This window comes from Argiope bruennichi, chromosome 2 (genome assembly GCF_947563725.1).
Source record: "Argiope bruennichi chromosome 2, qqArgBrue1.1, whole genome shotgun sequence".
NCBI lineage: Eukaryota > Metazoa > Arthropoda > Arachnida > Araneae > Araneidae > Argiope > Argiope bruennichi.
In genome coordinates this window covers 139,031,603-139,056,707 of record NC_079152.1, presented here as the reverse complement: position 1 = coordinate 139,056,707, position 25,105 = coordinate 139,031,603, and the positions used below count along the sequence as shown (strand labels likewise).

Below are 25,105 nucleotides of genomic sequence, written 5' to 3'. Positions count from 1 at the left end.
CATCTTAGATGCAAAATAAAAAGGACTGTTTCAAAAAACATGGATGAGATTATATTCAATTATAAATCAAACCAACATGATAATGTCCTACTTAACAAAGATATTTCTGCTTTTGTTACCTATTCTGTGTGTTTTTAAAAAACTAGTTATGTGCATACAACCACAAAGTGTCATAAAAAAAATTATGAAAATGATATTTTATGCACTCTTTGCTTCTAAACTAATAAACTATAGGAAAAGCCTTATCATTACCTTATCATTATTATTAAAGCCTTATCAAAAGCATTATCATTGAACAGCATTTATCATTCTATAGAATGCCCAAGGAAAATGTATAATAATACTCGCACATCATACTTTGCCTAAAAATGCCTAGCATTTTATAAAATGGCAAAGTCTACCCCCCCTCCCTCCCTCCATACAGTGCCAAGGTTTAGATATAATGCATTCCGTACCTTGCATATCTATAACTAACATATACATCCAAAACCCATGTTAACTTTTTTTTTTTTAAAGCTATGGAAATATTATATTTATCTTATGTGTAACATAGATTTTCATTAAGCTGCATAAAGAATTAATGACAAATTTTTGATTGCAATTTATGAATTCATGTTCTATAGAATACATTATATAAATATCTATTGTATCATCAAATATTGATGTATAAATTGCACTTCAAGAAGGAATGTTTTTAAAATGTCTCAAACTAGAGTGTAATTCAAATACATTTTTTAATATTTTATTAATTATTGCACATTATTGAGAAGAATAAATATTTACATCAAACCTTCTCATAAATAACATTAAGATTAGACTAAATCGGAAACCTCCTCGACATTTAAAAAAATAATTTGTTAAATTCTATTTCTCACTCTAATAAGTTTTAATTAACCCTTTAAAAAATATTTTTGAAAAACAAAATAAGAGAATAAGCAAGAGAAAAATGTGGTTAAATTATATTCATTTAAATTATTACAAATATTATTTTAGAATACTTAGTTTCATTTAAAAAATCTTACCATTTCTTTGGTAATATTTGGAATTGTGAGTCCATCGGAAACCTGTACAAAGTCCAAAGTCAGTCAATTTTATGTGACCATCCCGATCAATAAGAATATTGTCAGGTTTTATATCTCTATGGATGAACCCCATCTTATGCACACTCTCCACAGCTAGCACAAGTTCTGCAATATAGAACCTTGCCAGTTCTTCAGAGAATACACCTAATTTGATAAGCAGTGACATCAAATCCCCACCTTGTATAAAATCCATAACAAAGTACAAATTTTCATCATCTTGGAAGGAGTAATAAAGTTTAACGACCCATTCATTATCTGCTTCGGCCAGGATATCTCGTTCAGCTTTGACATGGGCTACCTGATTTCGTTTCAGAACATCCGATTTCCTTAAAGTTTTCATCGCATATAGTTGATTGGCATCCACTTTACGAACCAATGCTACTTCACCAAAAGCACCAATGCCAATAGTTCTTATTTTATGGAACATAGACTTGTTCATTTTTGCCCGCTTCAAGCGGATGTAATTAGATTCCTTTTGGTGAAGCATCTTGCGAATCTCACACTGAGCCTCTTTATCCAAACCTGCCTTAGCCATCTCAGATTCAAGTTGTTGTCGACGATGTTGGCGCTCTTGGTGAGATTTCAAAAGATTCTCAACATGCTGTTCCATAAAGAATTTGAAGGCAGCAGCTGAATAGTTCCTCACTTTGCTCTCACGTCGTTCTTTCTCCTTTTCCTTAGATAGAATCTTTCGAGGAGGTGGAGGTGACTGCTGAACAACTTTATGGTGAACCAACTTATTAGAGGAATCCTGCGTCGAATCAGAGCGAGTAGATGGTGAGGACGTTGATGTTGTTGACATGAAAGATACTGGAGATTGATTGACAGCTCTGGACACCGGAGATTCAGAACGAGAGGCGGAGCTGGCAGTATCCATTGCTATTGGAGATGGCTTGCGGTGGATGGTAGTATGATGATTGTCAAAGAATGAAAAAGCATCTTCAGGCATATCATTAATATTATTAACATATGATCCTGGAAGAGCAGTTATTTGAGAAGTACAGATGCTGTCCACGGTATTTACAAGATTGGATGTAGCCTTCGCACTACTAAGGACCGGGTCAACACAAGATGGTGTCATCATAGAACCACTTTTAAAAGTACAGGAAGATGGCCCATTGTTCACAAGAGTTGGCACATTATTATTGAGCTTTGTCATTCGAGCTGCTGCTGCTCTTTGGGCAGTAAGTGCAGCCATGCTGGAAGCATAGCTTGGTGGGTCAGTTGTGGGAACATTGGAAAGGGGGCAATTATCCACAGGTGATATTTCTGGAGATAGATTGCTACATTGCTCTGGCCATTTCTCTTGACGATTTTCTAGAGGTGAATAAAGGGGCTGCAAGCTTTCTGTTATTGAAGGTTCTAGGTCTGGCTTTTGATTTGAAGTGAGATAAGGTGGGGGTTGGCTGGTTATATTTTGTGAAGAGCAAGATAACACTTGCCACATTGGATTATTATATGGAGGAGGAGTAGGTGAGGGAGGAATAGAAGATTGAGGCACACTAGAAACAGGATAAGGTGGTGGATCAGGAACATGATTCACAGCAGTTGTATGAGGTTTATTTTGATTACGTGGATAAAGAGGTGGAGGATTTGAAGATTCTAAAGATCTCACTGAAGAAGACACTGAATTTCCAGAGGAAAACAATGCAGGGTTTGCATCTTGAGAAGAAACTGTAGTATTGATACTTGCAGCAGATGTTACCTTGTGTACTGGATATGGTGGAGGAGGATTTGAAACAGCTGGTTGCTGACAGGATGTGGCAAAACCTGGAGCAACAGTGCAAGAAGGTGGAGGTGAAGTTGGAGCTACTGCTGTTTGTAAAACAGGTTTCTGAACTTGTGTACTTTTAACTGACTGCATTATAATAGGAGACTGTGACTTGGCTTGTCTTGAACTCCAAGCCTGCAAAGCGCCAGGACGAGTCAAGACAGATGTAACAGAGCTAGCAGCAACTGCACCAGGTGAAGGTGCCCGGTGTTGTGGAGAAGGCTGTGGAGAGGAAGAATAGGAAGAGGGAGGTGTATATGCAGGTGGAGGAGTCCGTTTCAGCTGGAACACTGGTGGTATAGAATACTCACTACTACTGATAGTTGGGGTTGGACTATGTCTACCAGAACTTGAGGATGCATAAGATGGCTGGGGAGAAGAAGAATACCAAGATTTTCCACTCTGTGAACCACCAGCTTGATAAGGACCTTCACTTCGAGAAGGAGAAGATATTGATGATCCATTTGAATTTATAGATAAAGCTTGCAACTGCTGTGCCAGTTGTTGATGGGTTTGGGAATTGTTTACAACCACCATAGGGGTACGATTTGAAGTTATTGGGCTGGTTCCACGCTGTGGTGTGGAGCTGGCAGAAGAAGTATAGTTGAGCGCTTGCCATGAAGAAGTTGGCACCGGTGACATGCGTCTCATATACGGCTGTTTGTGAGCTCCAACCCCATTTGTAGTAGGATGTGGCAGTTCTGAAACAACAGAATTCACAGATGGTGGAACAGGAGGAGTACTTCTTGGTGGAGTGGGAGGAGGACACACAGTGCCTCTGGGTGGAGGAAGGGGCGGTGGAACATCATTGCTGGAGTAATCATTTGCTGCATTTATTCTATAGTTGGATGAAACTTCACAATTAGCAAGTGAACTTCCATAAATTAATTTTGGTGGGTCAGGTAAGATTTTGTGTCTTAGGCCAGTGATGCAGATACTAGCACCATCATGACGAGAAATTTCAGGAGCACGGATACTGTTTATTGCAGAATATTCAGATGATGATGATGAATCTTGATCTAAGATTTTAGGTTGAGGTTTATATTTATAAGCATCTGAAAAAAAATATCAACAATATTTTAATATAATTTAACACTGAAAAATATATTTTATAGTAAAAAATTGCTATCTAATAAATAGCTTAATATGATGCAATAAAAATAATACAAGTAATGAAAAAGAAGAAAAGATTGTTTTTTAAACAATAAGATAATCATATGCAAGCCTCTTGATTCTGTATGTAATGGAAAGATTTTGATCACATTTTGTTACAGATGGAAGAAAATTTTTGAAAGTCATATCAAATCAATTTTAAAAACTTTGCAAAAGGACAAAGGAATGCATATTTGTCCAGCATAAATTTAGAAAATTAACTAAATAAAAGAACTTCTTAAAATCTCAATATTCAATTTTTTAATTTATCTTACAATTCTTAAAGAACAAAGTATTAAGTTGAGTTTGATACTTATTCATCAATACTGGAATTAAAATACTAAGAAAAGAAGGTAAAATACCCCAAAAATGTAATTTTGTACTATACTTTTATTATCGGAAGTTTTGCACCAGTATAAAATGTCAAACAATTCATTCTTCTAATTAATTTAATTACGATTAAATGAAATAGTAGAAATAAAAGAAAAAGTCTCATAATTAATTATACAAGTTAATTACTACTATAATAAACTAAATGCAATTATATCATTAAATCCATGATGGATTTAAGGTTCAAAATTGAAAACAACATATAAATATGTCAAGTTTGCTATGCAACATGGATATAAATTAAATTTAATTCTGACATATTTTTGTGCTTTCTGAAGCCATAAAACTGAGCCCAAATATAACCTTGCACTTCTCATCCAATATTATCTAATGAAATGCAGTTATAAAAATGCTTCAAGTATAATGCCATTAATAATATCATTTTCAGTATTTGAAAAAGTGATAGTTTAAAAAGGACTGATTCTATTTTAACAAATTCAGTCAGTCATATAAAATTTAAAATTATTGAAATACTTACTAGGAATCCCTATTTTCGAAACCCCATTAACAGTGTCACTTTTAGGCTCTTCATAATCTTTCATGTGTTCTTCAGAGGTCAATTTTAAAAGATAAGCAGCTGATTCCTGAAACGGCAAAATGAAGACAAATGAATATACAACATCATAAATAGACTGTTTTTTCATTTGCATGCAATAAGTCAACTATATATGCAATAGTTTTTACATAAAATATGATAACAAAGATATATAAGTTACGAGAGTAAAAAAATAAACAGAATTTCCAAATCATATAAATACAAAAAATTAAAAACTGAAATAAGTGAAAAGGCCAAATAGTTATTTTATAAACACAGTATTAAATATAAAAAAATTCCTATTGATTTTTAAACAAAACATTTTTTAATAAACTTCCAATATGCTTTATTATTTATCATATTCATATTTATATATTCAAAACATCTGTAAAAAAAAAAAAAAAAACTAGGCTTAAAATTTGCCTAATATGATTCAAAGCAGTGAATGTTAATTCAGAAACAGTTCATAATAAGTCATCCTATTTAAAAAATAATCCCCACAAATTTTATTTACATGATTAAACATTATATGAATCCAATTATTATCTGAATATTTAAATCCAATTATAATTTAGAATTTATATGCTTAATATATTATTAAGCATTATATAAATCAAATTATTATTGATATTTTGAATAAATAAGCTTAATTAAGCTTTTGTCATAATGAATATTGACCCATTATTTACAATTACACTTTTAGAATAACAATCCTTTTCAAGTAGCAGAAAAGGATTGTTGTTCCTGATTAGGAAAAGTGAGCCTCCATAAGATATTTTTCAAATTTGGCAAATATTATTTTTTCCAAGTTTGGATTATCTTTTCCAATATTTATTTTGTAGCATTTCGTTAAATACAGAAAAATAATAAGTGAAATACAGCTAAGATTATTCAGAAAATGCATCAGCTTAAAAACAAACAAACATATATCTTGTTTATTCAATATTATTTTGCTTCTATTCTACATTTAACAGTCCGATCCAATTCGTTTTTTACTTCCAAACAAAAAATCCAGCTTGAAAAAAACTCTCTTTAGAAAATTGGCATGACATCTTTCAATGTACACATGCTCGTATACTAAATTTTCAAAGTAAAAATGGCAAGTTAGATAGCCTAATTTGGTTTTGTTTTCATATTTTTTAAAAACACACAGGAAAAATTGGAGTTAGTTGTTACATGGAGCAAGTAATTATATTACATTTTTAAACCAATTGCTAGATGAAATTAACTTTTCTCTTGTGGAATGCAAGTTCACGTGTGTAGCTCACATACGTGTACATTCTCAATGATTCTTGGCTGCCTGAAGTTATGAGTAAAAAGAGAGCTTCAGAAAAAATTAATTATGCAGTTATTCACATTTTTTTAAACTTATTTTTTCATTTGCATCAGAACTTCTGAAGATATTTGTGTAAGGTTAGTATCACAAGGAATTTTGAATTTCATGTGATATCATATTTAAAAGTTCTGTACAATTGTATCATGCCATTCATGTGTAACCAAGATATGAAATGATCTAATAAAGAGCAACTTGCTACACTTCTAATATGTTATTTGTTGTAATGTAGCAAATTACCAGAAGTAAATTTTAATTTTATGGAACATGCATTTTTTAAAAAAAGTTGATAAGATAAGGAAGGAGGGTGGATAATTCCTGGAGGCAGTGGAAGAAATGAAAACTGGTTTTCATTGCACAAGGTGGCTAAATGTGTAATTAATTTCATGACACTTCAGAAATTCGGCAGAAAAATGAAAACTGCTAGTAATGGCAAGTTGTATTTCTAATTAATATAGCTTTCTGATGTAACTACATTAATTTAAAAATAATAATTTTTTAAAAGATATTTCTTGGAAATGCTGAATATAAATTATATGATGAATAAATCATTTCTCCAGAATCAATTGTATCAAACATTGTCTATAACAAAACCTCATTGGGTTTTCCAAATGAATAAGAAAGGGAGCTTCAACATTAGATAGATAATGCTTCGAATATGCATTTCCATTAAGGAATCATTAGCATGTTGGTACTCAATTAAAAATCAAAAATTCCAGTGAGCTGAAAAGACTATGAAAATTCTTCTGGCTATTCAGCCTTTCTAAGGGGTAAATCTCAAATCTATTTACATAATTTGTAAGTGCTTAGCTTGAAAAGAACTAATAGGCATAATATAAACACGTCTTATCTATCTATTATCTTTGGTAGATTCAAATTCTAGTGTCAAAATATTACGATGTTGATAAATGTTCAGAAGCCAAGAAATATAATTGCCCCAAACGGATTGCAGCTAGGAAAAGAAGGCACTTCATTAAGAATTATCCTTACTGTTAGTGTTAATAGCTTCAAACACATCTGAAAGAACTGCAAGCTCAATGAATGCATATAGACCTTAAAGCAGGATTTTTAAAACTTCATGAAACATCATACAAAATACACTAAAAGACTGTTCTATCCTACTTTTTGTGGTCAGTCATTAGTAATAGAGTAATTCTTTTGTCTTTCCCAGTCCACAAGACAAAAATTGCAACTATTAGACACACCTGTGTTTTGGCTCTTCAAAACCTTAACCAGTAGTATCATTGATTCATGATTGAGAAACCACTCTTGAAAGACAAAAAGACCACAGAAAGCACTTTTTTTCTACAGTGAAACAGGCCCCAACAAATGTTGTAATGCTCCAAAATGTTATTTAAGTTTCCTCAGAACTGGAAACTGGTTATTTGGGATGTTTTGGGTGATGAAGACTTCTTGCCCTAGACCATGGCTAAATGCCCACAATTAATGAATTTACAGAGGGATAAAATATTGCAGAAGATGCAAGAAACAGTGATTATAAAACAGAAGAAACTCCTTTCATATCAAAAGGAAGGCTTTGATATGAAACATTCCGCTGTAACATTACAAACATGTCTTTCATTATAGTACCTACACAAAAAAATATCATTTCTTAAAGCAGATTATAGGAAAGTTGTTAAAGCCGAAGCCAATAGAAAGTTACATCTTAACAGATAACAAAATGCTTTGCAGCCCAATCTACAAAAATAGAAACTCTAAAGAAAAAACTGCCGTACATTTAAAGAAAAAAATCGCATCAACCCAGAAAAAAGAGATGGGCTTTTTAAAAGGTGTTATTTGGATGAAGAGCAGGACATACAAAAAATATTCTGAATCTTTCTCAGATGCTGGCTTCATAGTTGCAATTGACTAGAATGTTCGTAACTGTAGTGCTAAACGTCACAAACTTCACATTTATAAAAATTGCAATTCAGGCAATAATTATGAAGATTGCTAAGCAGAATAATTTATGAAATCAAATGCATTATGAATAAAATTTTTAAAAACCTATGGCTAATCAATGGAAACAATCAAATAATAAAAACAAAGATATTGTATTTGTTTTTATTGCTAATATTTTATGTAACAAAAAACAAATGAATTTCAATGGAGTAAGTGTATAAAAGTGCCAAAAATAATTAGAGATAAGTCAATATAAGTGCTAGATAATATCATTAATATAGAACTAAAATATTACAATAATAATTTTTTGTAAGCTTTCAATGACTGTTTAACTTATTTCACTTTTTGAGAGCCTTATAAATCCCATGAAATTTAAAATTAACCCATTTTAAATCATAAACCTATTTAAAAATATCTACATTGGTGCCATTTCATTTGCGATGCATCATTTTAAATAGAAATATGTTCGTGTCCTTCGGTTTTTGACAAAGCCAAATAATCACATCGCGTTTTGTCTTCCGAAGGGTAGTACATGGAGAATAAAATTTCAAGTCCATTTCCAAACTAAAAAATAATAATGATACATTATTTTTTTTAAATTTATTTTCGAATTATTAAACAATAATCCTCTAGAAACTCCTAGTTATTATTATTATTATTAAATCTAAATTGAATTTACAGAAAGACGGAGAGAATCACAAAAGGTCTGGCTATCAGGTATCCGATCGCAACGCCACGGTCCAGTGACCACATTCAACGGACACAACAGCCGAGCAAAGATCTTAAGTGCGAGGTCACATTTCTCCGTAATTGCCTAATAGAGCAGAGACCACAGCAAGCTTCCAACAAAACGACGCGATACGGTGGCTCTCTATTATTAGTCAAAGAAAAAAAAGAAGAGTCAAAAGGCTCGTGGTTTGAAATCACATCGGATTTTCGGTTGCACATTTCTAGAGTACTCGGAGTTGAAAAATTTTGATATGCTGATAATATAATAATCAGTGAAATCAAAGGGCCTGTTGATCATTACACATTTTCTCACGTGTGGAATTAAACTGGTCATAACTACCTTCATTTACTTTACTTTTTATTATTATTATTTTAAACGATATTTTGATAACAGCAAATATCAAAAATGCAATTTTATTCAAAATAATAATAATTAAAAAAAATAGTTGGAAATGGACTTTCGGGGTTTTCAGGAATGGATATTCGTTTTTTATCGAAAATCAAATCCAAGTTCAACTCAACAAGAAAAATTTTGTTTTAAGCAATGCCATAAGACGTCTGGCTCAATTCGAATTTCTTCTTCTACAACAGTTAATCTAGATTTAACATGAATGAAACTGAATTACAAATGAAAATAAAATTATGAAATTTATATGATATTGTAAATTGTCACTGCGAAGAAGTCGAGATACACAGTTTTGTAATGTTTGGTACTCGCCATTATTTGACCTTTTGCATCCGGAAAATTAATTAGATACAAAACTTTTTACTGAAGACAAGGTTTGGAACTATACTTTCGAAGAGTGATTTATATTTATATATAATTATACAAATTTTCCAAAAAAGAAAACGTTTGTTAATGACTTTTTAGTTCTTTTGTAGGTATCCTACAAGAGGTTTCCGAATGTAAAAAATTAAATACAAAGACTATATAAACGCAAATAAAAGACTTTTTTTTTTTTTTTGAGGGGGAGCAATTAACTAAAACACAAGAGAGTTAAAAAACATTTTGAAGAATTTCTATCATTTATGGGCTTTCTAGACACACGATCATAGAAATTTGAGGAGCTAGAAATCATTTGAGTGTAAATAGTCAAATCATAGCCAGAAATCATGAGTTTTATATGTTCAATTAAATTAACCAATCAACAAACGAATTATTTTTTAAAGTATTAAGATCGTATATTGTAATAAAAAATATACAAATGAATTAAATTTCGGAATTCTAGCATGTTAGGAAGTGTATGTAAAATCGAATACGAAATATCAAGCAAGCATGGAAGAAATTAAATAAAAAAAAGTTTTAGATCAAAAAGAATAAAGCGCATACAGTTCATTCTCAGATTCAGAAAGCTTTTGCGCGTGTGTCAGAAATAATTTATTTCGTCAGAAAAAAGGGTGAAAGGAGATGTTTAGATTTAGCGACAGGATGAACTCAGATTATACGCGAAATGATGAGTAATTAAATCTCATAGAGAAGTACAATCGCTGAAGAACCAGTCTCAGGAACTTGAAACGAACAGTATGTAACATACTAAATTTATGGAAGCGGGCTATTTTAGTCAAATTATTTTATTTTCTTAAAAAAATGAAAAATGCCGAAATTGTATCCGGTGAAGGAGCACAAATTTATTCTTTCAAATAGGCAACAAACAATTTTCAAAATCACGATGACATATCACAAATCTTCTACGATTAATATCCAGACAGATGGAAAGGACTGATTTAATCCTCGTTAATAAATGTACTTCGCACTACTATCGTGGATTCAACCAATCACAAGTCCTAAAAAATTTATTTACGAGCATAAATCTATATTGCCGGAAGTTGTGTATCAATACACACCAATTATTCTTTCTATTTGAGAATTCCTCTTGAATAAAGGCTATGCAATCAAAATAAATAGTGGAATTTATATCAACAACTTAGCGATCGGTTTCCCGCTAACAGGTTTGCAATTTCAAAAATTAATGTTTAGGCTTTGATAAAACCAAGGTCTGCGGATTACTTGGTCGCCCAACAGTTTCACAGCAGGTGAATAAGCGGACATTTATATTTTAAACGCTTTCTTACCATTATCACAAAAGCAGAGTATTTCTAAAATGAGTGCGGATTCCATTTGATACACAAAACATCCTACAAAATCGTATATCCAAGTACCCGAAATTCTGTTTAAATGGGCCTGTTTTAATTTATGACCAAATGGGTGCGATAAAGTTTTAATGTTTAAGATAATGTCCTGAATACATTTATTTTAATCCATTGTAATGATATCTACTCACAAAATAATAAAATGATTCACGTTTAAATTAATCCTAACTCGATATCCTTTCACCCCAGAGAATTTGTAAAGGTAAGAATGCTTCAAATAAAAGATGGGAGAAAATATAGATTCATCAAACTATTTTACTAATTTGAAACAGTCTAACATAGCATTTTAGTAGATATAATAAATTAATATAAACATAAGATCATTCTCCTCTTAAGCTAAAGTCACAGCCAAGCAAGTGGAATTTACACAAAAATCGCAAATTATCCCAAATCGGGGGGGAAAAAAAGTCCAGTTACTTAAAGGGACGACAATGAAGACCCCGGTAGGGCCATTTCACCAAATTTGTGGCCGTAGTATAGAGTAAATTCAGTTATAAGCATGTAACTGGGAATTTGGACACTTGAGAGTCAATGAAAATACTAATGCAACAAATAAGTTATAATATTTTTTTAAAAATAATGTAAATTCTATTAAAAGCATAATTTAGGATTTACTTACTGATTGTTTAGAGATGAATATTTGGAAACTGATATACATCTTTACAAAACATTACAAAACCGATGGCGGCTATTTAGAAATCCTTGCGATATTTTTGGTTCAAAATTTAAATAAAATCAATGAAGTAAATTATTAAGCATTATTGGATGAATGGAGCCCATAGACTACAGCTCAACTGGGCCAATAAAATGGCAAAGAATAACAGTAGCATAATAAAAGCGGTGCCTGTAGCAAACTATTATTATTTGCCCCTCCCCCATCATTCATCATCAGCGGTACAGCAAAAGTAAACATCGTTCGGTATATGACATCACCACTCTCCCCCTTAACATTTCTGGCTTAAAAACAGTGTCATATACGAGCTAGTAGTCTCCACAGTGCCACGTATAATTATACCCCTGCTCACCTCTCGATATGCCACTGCATATAAGGAAGTTAATACTTATTAAATATTTCTTAAAAATAAGTTAATACTTATACGTATATAATACTCATTCAATACTTATTAAGTAATACTTATTTAAAGAAAGTAAAAACGAAACAATATGGTAGGACTGGATCATTTATTCCAGGAAGTATTACACTTCCCTACAAGACAATATCAAAAATTAGGGGGGGGGGGCTGATTTGTAATGGCAGACATTGATGCAAGCTCTTAATTATATTAAAAATCAGATTTACAAATAAATCTTTTATTTATTTATTTACAAGAATCTTCTCAAAGAAATTAGAAAATTAAAGAGAATTTTCAATTTTCTTCAAATGAAAATAGACGAACTTAGATTTGAAAATTAAAGAATCTTTACTAAACATTGGAGAGAGGGGGACGTGAAAACCGATTAGCGCATGGTTGAAAAACAAAACCTCTTCACTTCCCGACTAAAAATGGCAGCGGCTCGCATGAATCAGTAAAGAATGCGTTTCAGCAAATGAAGGTTTTTCATCAAAAGTGGTCGAGAGAGTTTGCTGATATCTTTTTGAAGAAAGAACTTTTTTTTTTTCCTCCTCTCGTCACGAGAAATGACCTGAATACCACGCATTCTTATTGCCCTAGTAAAAGAATGAGGTTCTCCGAGTTCAAAGGACTAGAGCTGCTGCTGCTTCGCGCGCGCGCGCGCGCGCATACACTGGCCACTCCTCTCCCGATCGGCAGAGAAAGAATTTCCGTTTTCGTGTCAGGATGTGCGAAATGTTAAAATTCGAATTTTACGTTCCAACTCGCACAACATGCGGGCGAATGCAAGGTTGGCGAGGGAATTACACGATTGTCAGAACTCAACTCACATAGAAAAATGATATTGTTAAAAAAAAGCAAGTAGGATGGAAGGACACAAAGTTGGAGTTTCTAATTCAAAAGAAAACGTAGGGAAGGAGTGGTTGCTACACGATTTATAAGCACTAAGTTAAAGTAATTAGACCATTAGGAATGAGAATTATTCGCTAAAATAAATGTTATACCTATTATAACAATGTTTAGGGTTCTTTTACAAATTCTGAAAATGCAACGTGGATATAATTTCATCTGTACAATCAAAAGTTTGCGTTTCAATAAAAAATATAAATATTTCATCAAATAGAAATAACTATTCCTATTTCATCAAATAACTATTCCGATAATAAAAAAATTGAAATTAAAGTCACAATAATAGAAGAAAAATCTTTAAAAAGAAATCAATAACTTCTTAATCACTAAATTAAAATAAACGATTTATAAATAGATAATAAAATAAATAAATACTATACGTGAGAAATAAATGAATAGAATATCTGAAATGGGTTAGTTCCTATCACTTTCTTAGAAATATTTTTCCTTCATATTTTAAATTACTAGATTTTCTTTCTTACAGATTCGAGATTTAAATAGAGGAGTTTCATAGCAGTGCACAAGTATGGAGTTGACCAAAATTTGAAAAATAGATAAAACAACAATCATTTTTATTTTTATTAATTATAAAATTGTTGTGTGCCTAAAAGTAGGGAACAGATTTTTTCCCCTTTTTAAATCAAAAATCAGGGGTTCAAAACAAAAAACTGAAGTGCAAGGCAATGACAGAAATACTTGATGTAAATATGAATTTTAATTATATCTTAATTTTTAATGGGTGCTGCAAAATGTCCTTGTACTTTACCTTTCACATTTTCATTTTAAACCGCCTAATTTATTATTATTATTATTTTACAAAATCTTTTTTCCCCGATTCCTATTTGCCTTTGAGCTGCAAATATATTTTATAATTATAATGAAATCTTGTAATCACTTTTCATCTTATTCATCACCAGATGGAGAAGTCCTGCAAGGAATCTAAATTTAAATAAAATTAACTGATAAAGTTCTGAGATTGTCCGCAGAGAAACATATAATCTCCCCACCCCACTCCATCAGGAAGTGAGAGATCAATCCAATCTAAACAGACATGAAAGAAATCCAGTAAAATATAAACATGAGGAACAGGATAATAAGAAACATTTATTTCAGATCCATTCCATTTATTTAGCCGGTAACATGATCTAAAAAAATCCTGCCTTCTGCACGCTGAAGTTTTTAGTATGTTATATCCGTACTTATAAAGCGAAAATAACGATTAACGTACAAATTAAAATGTATCATCTGTTTGGTTTAAATAAATTCGCAGTTGAAGGGGTTAAAAAAGAGCGGATGGCAATACAAATAGGAGTAAAAATAAAATAAACTGAATTTAGATTGTCATCGGATGGATTGAAATTAAATTTCTCATTAAAAAGCTCGGCCGATCCAGATCACACACTCATCTTCTCGATGGCATCCAATTCGACTAAATGATAATGCTCCTTTAACTGTAACACCAAATTGTGCGATCACAGATATCCTATGCATCCAGGTCAATCACACAACAGAGTTGCGTACCACTGTCAACCAATGTGTGACTTGGATTAGGTATGACGCGGATGATAGGTCAAATTCTGAAAGGGTAGGGGTATTATCTCAATGCTTTTTTTTTTTTTTTTTTCCCCTTCTTCTTCTTCTCCCCTTCCCTTGGCTCGTTTTTATCAGAACTGTAAACTGATGTCCTCGCACTTTTGCACATTTTTCCGAGATGAGTCGGTTGTTATTGACAAGCTTGCGTCATCCCACTCTCTCTCTCTCTCTTTCTATCTCTGAGATAGCAGCGACTGATAGCAGTTTCGGCAGTTCAAGAACAAAAGAAAAAAAACGGAGGTACATTCTATGGGGGAGGCGAAATAAAACTCCGAATAATGCTAAAAGGGAAAATATTGGAAGAGGAATTTCAGGATATGGGTTGCTTCCATTTCGGTTATAGGGGCCACAAAAGGTTTCTGTGTCTCGGAAAAGAATGGCGCAGAATTTTATTGCAATTGAAAAAAATAATTATTAGGAAATAGAATAATGATGATTCGACTCCAGCTGTTAAATATACAGCAAATTTACAATTACGCGATGAGGTAGAAGAGAAGACTAGAAAATTACGAGTTGCTTAAACACTTATATCTCTTACCAGGTCCTTAACAATTTTTATACTAAAAATAGTTTTTATTTATTTCAGTACAGGTCGATATCACATAGAATTTGTTACGTGCGGTATTATGATTTTTAAAATTTATTACAGAAAAAGATCGTATGCAAAAAAATATATATACATAGCATTTAAATATATAGAGTAACAGGAAATATAAAATAAAAATATATATAAGAATACATTCACCTTTAAAATATAATAAAGTAAAAAGGTCCCAAAAAGTCATTTACATTTATTTTTCCATTAATTGATAAATAATTACAGTAGTGAGAAAAAGTAAGCCAAAGAAATCGTAAACATTAACAGTTTTTAATTTTTGAAATAAGCTTGAGGCAATTAATAAGCGACATTATAATTAAGAATTTAAGTTTTTGATTATGTTCATTTAACTTCCATTACCTGACAATGAAATTTTAGTGATATTAAAATAGTTCCATACAGTATAAATAGTTAAATTTGATAAAATGGCATTAATAAAATTTAATTAAAAATTATATCTTGACAAATTTAATTAAATAGCCAATAAATGTTTTTATTAGAGAAAATAAATTACCCAGTCACATTAGGAATTATATTCCATATATCATCGTTTTATTTAAGAATAATATAAATATTAAATCAATAAGCATTTCTTCCTATCTTGTACCAAAAAATAACATTTCTCTCTTATACCTCAATACTACCGCCAGAGAGTTAACCGAATCACTCCACAAGCGATTTTTCATTGAGAAACACAAGAATAAGTAATCACAAAGGCGGCCGAGAGGAACAACAAATATTATCACTCGAAAAAGCGGAGAAGTTCTTCCTGCTTTCCCCACGAATCCTTATTTCGATATCTCAAACTAAAGATGGTCCGTGTTTCAAATCTTCCCGAGTTCGATAAAAACATTTTTTTTGCAATTGCAGCTGTCTGCCGGTCTGAGAATATGGTAATTCCAAAACGTAACCAGTTGACTGGATAAAATTTGGTACAAGACCTTGACGTCAAATTTCTGGATTTCTATCAAATTTTGACTATGTGAAGTCTGTCTTTTTACTCATTCATATATTATTCATTGAGCATATTACAAGAGACTAATAAAGGCGACATCCTTATAACAAAGGCGCGTGTGTGTTGAGCGCTCTACAAGCTTGACAGCTACATTTCTTGCACATATACTCTTTTCCAGAGTGAGAATCTGCACACTGGGGCGATTTTTTAAAAAAATTTTAGTTAAATTTTAATTAACTAAAAATTAAGCGAATTTTCCAGCGATAACTTTCGGAAATATTTCAGAACAAAAATGATTTTTAAATCATCTAAAAAAAAAACTATCTAAAGATATCTATCGCTTAAAATCAAGGAGAAGGGGGAATTTTAGAGAAAACTTTTTAAAAATATTTTAAGCATATTTCCCAAATATACATTTTATACCACACAGCCTTCGCCGACCGGACGATTCGCAGGAGTTAATGATAGATAAAATATCCAATTAAATGTTTAAAAATTATGTCCAGTTAAATGTTTCATGTAACTTGGTCTTAATGGCCTCCTCAGAAATGTTTTTTACACTTACCATTTTGATCGGCATATAAGTCGTACTATTGTAGAAGCCTTACACAATTATGTTCATTGCACTTTTTTTTTTTTTTTTTTTTGTCATTTCCCCTAAAATGTGAACATTGAACATTAATTTGAAATGGAAACGATTAAACTTCAACAAAAAGCCTTGTTACAAAACCTTCATAAAAACTTGTTTGCCGAAACCAAACATATTTCTTTTAAAAAATATGAGCACAGAATTGTTCAACATTGAAGTCTTACGTGCTCTACCCAATAATATAATTTACAAATTATCTCAAAAATTATACTACAAAATTTTTTCTAATTCATCATTTAGTTCAGTTTCTAATTTTAATTTCAAAAAGATTTAACCGAAATAATAATATTCTATTTTGTTTCAGTCAATAAATGTGCTTCTGCAAAAACTATGATGTCTAAATTTTATGCAATCCTATCAAATATCTCATATTCAGTAAATTATTCTTGATATTCTATATCAAAAAATATTTCAATCTTCGACAACAAATCTGGCTGTGTTATGAAGCTTTGAGTAACATTATCTTAAGACAACCAACCATTTCATTACTTAAGACCAATCAATCTTGGAGAAACTCCGGGCGCTTATCGGTATTTTTTTCACAGCAGTGGTTTGAAATCGAAGCGTTTACAAAAATAAGATTTCCACATCTTCATTACACAGATCAGTTTTTGTCACAAAGGATTGGAAAATGTTTTTATTAGTCTCCAGAATATTTGTCCGTCTGATTGTGAACATGGTGAGCTAGACATAATGTTCGGCGTACGGTTTCTACACCAAACTTGTAAATTTCTATCAAATTTGGAGCAAAATTCATTCAAAGAAAGTCTGTCTAACCAAATATAAGTTAATTCGATAACGACAAAATGAAGGGAGATAGATGGTGCAGAAATTTAGCATCTAAAGTGCAGATTAATATGAAACCAAATTCATCAAGGGGTTAACCATCTGTCAATGTTTTCTTTCATAATCATGCAAGTACAATGCCTTGAATATATAAAATTTGGCATATGATTTTGTGACTATTTCGGTAATACAAATGCTGCACATTTTGGCTTCAATCTGTCGGGAAGGGGGGGGGGCAGAGAGAAGCGTCCAAACTACGCATTCGGTGTTCTAGTGATTGTGTAATAATCGCATTCCAAAGATTAAACGCCAAACGTCGCACACTAATAGATTTTTTTTTTTTTCGTAACTGTTATTCGCTAGTGGCATGCAATTAATGACATACAAATATATTTTTTAGGGAGTGAGTGAGAAATGCCACACCTGCTGGCATATTAACAGTATCCTAATGAAACACTATAATCACACCCTAACAGGCTCAATCGCAACTATTACTCGCCAATAGCATACAGTTAATAATACACAAATATATCTATTAAAAGGTATGCGAGAAAGTATCTGGAAGACCATTCCAGATGGTTTTAATTAAAATGAGACGATCTGTTGTACCATACCTCAGCTCTATGTACCATCTCATTATTAAAAACTTAAGTTATTTCGTTCCAGAAATAACTAGGGTCCCCCCTCCCCTCCCCAAAACGACGCAAAATCCAATCCAAAAATTGTAAATGGCAACTCGGTGGTAAATAGAAAAAAAAAAAAAAAAAATTAAATGATCTATGTCATTCTTCATTGAATAGAAATGGCAATGTTAAAAATATAATTTTTCTTTAACACGAAATATATTTCTTAAATTAATTAATAATCTTTTTTTTTTCATTAATCACCACGTAACTATGTTTCAAAGTATTTGCAAGCAAAGTTTGTGAAAAATCCATTGTCATTTGAATTTCTACAACATAAAAACTATTTTCAAATTTTCACTTCTATTTATATAAATAACATCAGTTATGACATGAAACGAATCATAATTTCTATCTAAAGTTCATATGAAACACCAAAAAACATTCCGTTAACAGAGTGTGCATTCTGAGAGAAATTGCGGTATTCGATTTTGGAGAGACACTTCTGTAGTGCGCGAATGGGCATCAATTGTTTTGTGCGTAGATACGAGCAGCAGCTGAGTCCATAAACAGAAGGTATCTCTGCCGAAAGATTCCCAAGAACGCAGTTCCTGGCATTTTTCGCCTGATTACTTACTACGTCTGCTTTCGCGGTGATACACAAGACATTCAATTCGGATATCGCAGCCATGAGACCTCGAACTCAGGGACAGAGAACAACTGTCGCCAATTGGCGATGCGCGGTTGTCGCCAAGCATTCAAAGCCATTTTTTTAAGAGCTTAATCCGGAATCGACCGAACAATGAAGCAAGAGGTTGAGATCAGCGGCGGATTTCCCATTAAGAACTGCCTATGGTAGCGCTGGGGGGGGGGGGCAATTGAATTGATTTTATTAGTCTCATTGCCGAATAAATAAATTCTATGAATTATAAAATATTAGGATAAATTATAGCCCATCAAATGAAACTGTCTATTTAAATAATACCGCAAAAGAAAGGTGATGTCGCTCAGCTAAGAGTCATAAAACATATGTTTTCACGAATCTCAACAAAACTAAAAATTAATATTAACTAAGTTATCTCATCATATCGCTCAGAAGGATCTCATAATATGCTCTGCCCAGGTCTTCAAAAAGTTTAAATCCCCTAATGGTTGAAATGAATACCATACGGATTGATATAAATATACTTTTTTTTATTACATAACGAATAATTTATAGCCGACCTTATATTGTCATGCTATAAGCTTTATTTGATACCCATAAAAAATGAATAATTAAAGAATATATAGAATCACTTCAAACTGATAGAGCAGATATTTGTTTAAAACTCAAGATAAAAACAAATATGAAATCTACCTCAAGTAATCGATAAAAAATTTTTAGAAAATAAAAAAGAATATGATTTTTCCATTTTTCAATGAATTAATTTTTTTTAATTATATATTATATGAATGAAGAACTAAAATTTAAATAAGTGATAAAAAATAACTGTCACTATAAATTTCAAACGATTACCACGAAGTCGCAATTAATATTTACAATCACTACATTTCTGATTGTTAAAATCACGACGTTGACAGATCGAAAGTTCTTAAGATATGAAGCCCGAAGTATTTATAAAGTAAAGATCCAACTATGAAAAACTTTAGTAGCTACAAGCAAGAATAAGAATACTTTATTATAATATAATAACAACCGAATATCAGCAAAAATAAAAGTCTAACAGAAATAAACGAAGAGAAGGTAACTATTAAAAGGTTTGTAATTATTAGAACAAATTGTAAAATATATTTTCAATAGTACCATTGATAAAAAAAATTATTCTTACATAATTTATCATAAAAAAATAACATTCACAAAAATTTAACTAAATAATTTTAAAAAATAAAATTTAATACATTTTATTTAATAATACACTTGCTATTTAAAGTTTTATAATTAAAATCTTTTCGAGAAATTTAATACTTACGGTGAAATGAATTACAGTGAAACCAAAATTACTGAATGAGTGCATAAAAAAAGGGGGGACTGGAATTACAATGTTCAATCAAAAATGAACAACTAGCTTACTTTAAACTTAGAAAAATAATTATTAGCTTCAATGAAATTATTCTGAACAATGTGACTAATAAAATTTAGAACAAGTTTGAAAATATATTTCATTTACTAATACTGCACAACAAATTAGTTACTATTTCTAACAAAAAAAAAAAAAGCAGTGCAAATTAACTGCTAAAAAAATTAAAATATAGTGGAAAAAACACCACTTTTCAGATAAGTTATGGTTTGTATTTACAAACACAAACAATATGACAAGTAAATATCAAAAAAGAATTAGATTTATTTTTAAACCAATGAATTCATTGAATGCTTGTTCCTGACTGCTTACATACATTTCCCAATTCAGTTTTAAGGAATTTCAAACATTTAAATTACTGATGCCCCCGCTCCGATTACAACCGCCTAGACAAATTTAATACATTATAAAATATTTAATTTCTTTTCAGCATGCTTCACAAATCAACTTTTTATTGAATCAAATTTCACAAGCACACCCAGAGGGAATGAAATAACCGATTATACGCCGATTCTTCTTGACTCAGAGAATCTAAAAAACAGGGAGGAAGGAATAAGAGATTCGCCAAGAAGAGATAGTGCGCCAACCTCCGGTTGTCACTATTTCACATTCCACTCTCCTTAACACACTGTTATCAACATTCCATCGCGGCGGGATGGCGAAGGAGCAGCTGTTTTGCCTTCTTGTAAGCAGCCGTCCCTGTGCTAACCCTTCGCTCAGCCTCCTTGCGCTCTTCGAACAAGGAAAAAAAGAAAATAAAACGCGGGCGCCGGTAGGCTGACCCCGCGATGGGGGAAGGGGGGAGGAAGAGAATCGCTGACCCCTCGGGCAAGTTGAGAGCTTTAAAAGAGGGGCGGGGACGAACAGTGACCACCTGCCACATCGTCTACAAGCACGCACGGCGGGGGGCAGTCGCGTGCCGGATTCGAATTCCATACTCCCCCAATGCCGACCCCCATGTTTTTCTTCTCTCTCTGTCCTGCCTCCTTTCACGGCAGCCGAAAATAAGATTCCAAGCAGAGATGTGAGAAGCGTAAATGTTCTCTCTCTCCCACGCAGGCAGGAATCGTCTGCCTAGGTTTTTTGAATCTTCAAACGCCCCATTCTTATCCCCCATCCCACTCCCCACTTAATGCAGTCGCACTCGTAAAATGAACTACGAGAGAACGGGGTCTTTACTACACACAAAAGGGATAGATGGGAGTCTTGTTTGTTGTGGCAGCTTTTTCTGTCATTACCACCGATACGGCGATTCGGTTTCTTTTTTTCTCTTCTATCTTATCGCCGTGTAAACTCAGCGGGAGAACTCGGGAACACATCTATCTTATAAATGGAGTGAATTCCTTGCCGAAAACGTGGACCCGCCTTTTATTCTTCAAATGCATAAATTGTAAAAATGAATTATAAAATTGAAAAGATAGTGGGAAACAGAATAATTCATTTGTTCACATTTATAGAGATCATTTAAGAGAAATTGCAGCTTAAAGTAATTGTAACTATTTGCAAAAACAGTTCATTCAATATGGAATTGGACCTTGTCTAGGGCTTTTTGAAAGCATACATACAATGAACATTTTGCTTTACCTATGTGAGAAATCCTCAAGGAGTTTCATAAAACAATTTACACTCATTTACAAAACAACAATACTTTCGTACATATAGTGGTTATTATTTTATACAAAATAAAATAAATTTTTTTTGGTCATTTCTCCCAAACAACTGCTTAATATCGTGTATCAGTTACAGTCAGACAAAAATTATAAAGGCTTGCGTTCTTTAGTTTATCCATTAATCTTTAATGTTTTTAAAATGAGAAAGTATATGTTAAAATATGTAGGGGGCAAAATGATTACTCTAATAATTTACATAATATCAGTTTAGTTATAAAAGAGACGGCTGTGAAGATATCTGCTTTTTACTAAAAGTAAGTGAGGCAAACGAGTTTATCTAAAAACATGGAAGTATAATTAAATATTTGAGTAATAACAGAACAGAAACAATATGACTTTTTGAAATATATCCGACACTACTTAATATCTTTATAATAAGGCAGTAGGCATGACATTTTTGGCTGAATACTTATTTCCAACTGAAATATAATATCACTGTTAACAAATAATACTGAAATTAAAACAAGAATTTAAAAAGAAAAATCATTTTCTTTGGTAGTTCATAATGATTTCTAAAGCGGGTAGTTTTTATTTTATCTAGTTCTTTATATACTAAAAACTCCACAAATCAAATTTTTTGAAAAGTAAAATTTTATCATTCTTCCAATTCAGATTTAAATACAAGTTCATCATTTAAATATGAAGTAAAAATAGGACTCGACTTTAACTTTACATATTAGTGTATAGTTGCATTGTTTAACTAGAGAAAAATTCCACAATTTCTGGAAAAAAAAAAAAAAAAAATCCTAAAATTCTGATTCAGTTACTATTTATCAAGGGAAAATAAGTGCCATTTACAATATATTGCTGCATCCATAATATGCATAATACAATATTAGAAATGAATGTGAAAATACAATGGCACTAGATTAAGTGGCAGGTAGCAGCCCCAGTAAAAAAATAATTAATCCATATCTTTAAAAAAATGTGCAAAATTACCATTTTTAATTATTAATTTTTAAACGTTTTAAGTATATAATACATAATTATTGAAAAACTAATAATCACACGGAAGCTGTAACTCAATAAAAAAAAATCATTTTGATTACGAATTTAATTTAGCCCAAATACTTTAAATCATGTAAACTTTTCAAATAATAAAATTCAATCAACGCCGTTCAAAATGTTTTCAAATACTATACCTCATATAATTAATTATACAAATTGTTAAAAAAAAAAAAAATCTTGAAAAATCAGATTTAATAAGATGACCTCAATACTCAGAATTAGCGGAGGGGGACTGAAAAACTCAAAAAAAAAAAATTTTTTTTTTTTTTAATTCTTATATCGAAGCAAGAATTTCACGCAATTAGCATACAACCCAATACATAAAATAATAATAATAATAATAATAAATCTATAATTATATAAAGCTCAATGTGAGTGTGTGTGTGTTGGCGCTCTACAGATCAGAACGTTTGACCGACAGCTAAAAAATTTGGTACATGTATACCTTGGAGGTCGGGAATGTGCACCTGGGGTTCCTTTTTATAAATTTTTTTATTAGAATTTTAATTATTAATTAAAAACTATGCCGACAAAAAATCTTTTCATTTTCCCCATCGCCAAATGAGTAAGGTTTCAGTTTTTTTCCCAACAGTAATGAGGCTAGGCTTAACATTTTTCGGCCGATTATTTCAAACGATTCTGTTTATTTTCTTAATGTTTGATGCATTTAAAATTAAACATTGTTAATTAATTGATCTTACAGATTCATTCTAAGGTACTTTTGAATTAAAATAAAACAGATTAAAGAAAATTAAAAATTTCTAATCTACATAGCGTTACCCCAACTGGAGTAGAAAACTCACGCATTTGCGTTACCATAATTGGCGTTGAAAATTTAACGCATGCGCACTGTGTTCTGATTGTTGACAACGGATACAAAGTTGGTTTTGAAGGCTTTATATGTTTTCGACAGATTATTTCAAACGTTTCTATTTATTTTTTCAGTGTTAAATGCATTTAAAACTAAACATTGTTAATTAATCGATCTTTTCATGATGAATCTGAGAAAATTTTGTTGAAAACTTCTTGAGATATTATGTAAATTAAGAAAAATATTCTTTAGTGCCCATAAGGTTTAAATACTCAGCGACTGTTTTCAGCACTCACATTTAAAAAAAAAAAAAAAAAAAAAAAAACGCTTCGTTTCAGTAAAATATATATTATTATATTTATTGGTTTAATCATTTCCACTTTAGTTTAAAGAATAAATTCTACGGGAGCTAACAGAAAATTAGAGAGATACATATTACGTTATGGCTGAAGGCCTTTATAATATTATGAGTGAATTGAAATTTGAAGTTTTAAAATATTTTAATGAAGAAGCTTACATAAAATAATTAATTATTAAAATTTTAACGAGCATTAAGATTGGCGAACCGGCTGATCGCCAAAGGCGGATAGTAATAGATAAATAAACTTTTAGTTTCCGGATTATACTTTTTTGTACGGGATTCAAATAAATTTGGAGTCTTTTTTTTTTTTTTAAAAAAAATCTTGTATTCAGTAAAGATCCGAATACTTATGTAAAACGATTTGAAAACAAGGATAATTCATCACAAATTAATTTACGAAATATCAATTCAACAAGTTCAGTTTTAGTGACCGGGGAACTACAGTATCATTTCACCGAACAAAACTAAGCATCTCGGCTTGAGGAATCAGCCAAGATATAGGGTAGCAATATTGAGTGCAAGCAAAAAAATCATCTGAACTTGTTTGCCAGCATTATTAAGATATAAAAATGATTTTATTCTGATTATGTAGGATAAAATCAGGGAAGTAGTCTCTGTCTTACTTACATCAAGTCGAATTCTGTGTTTAGTTCCATCATATGACATTGAATTAAGTATGCAGTTGATACCTTTTTTCTTTAATCGAGAATTAGAAGCAGAGCTTCAATTTTGATTTCAAGAACACATACTAGATTTTATTATTCTAATCTAATACGTTTTTCAGTTTTTGTATTTACATGAATAATTGAACCAAAAGGCTTTCAACTTGTTGAAAAATTTCGATCTGACATAAATCTATCAACGGAATCAGAAAACATCGTTAGTTGCGTTTCAGAATTACCTTCTTATGTTCTTTAGAAAATTCAGACTTTCGTCCAAAATTGGA

The 25,105-nt window shown here is 31.5% G+C and overlaps 1 protein-coding gene across 4 annotated transcripts in view; it reads right to left on the bottom strand.

Annotated features, from left to right (window-relative positions):
- Nucleotides 1-25,105, bottom strand: part of LOC129961690 (serine/threonine-protein kinase Warts-like) — a 74,614-nt gene that overhangs the window by 7,273 nt on the left and 42,236 nt on the right. For all 4 annotated transcript variants that reach the window (XM_056075227.1, XM_056075225.1, XM_056075229.1 and 1 more), the window contains exons 3-4: nucleotides 4,874-4,979; nucleotides 1,023-3,908 (exon numbers count right to left, since the gene is read on the bottom strand). In XM_056075227.1, coding sequence (XP_055931202.1) covers nucleotides 1,023-3,908; nucleotides 4,874-4,979 — 2,992 coding nt within the window. The remainder of the gene's footprint in view (nucleotides 1-1,022; nucleotides 3,909-4,873; nucleotides 4,980-25,105) is intronic.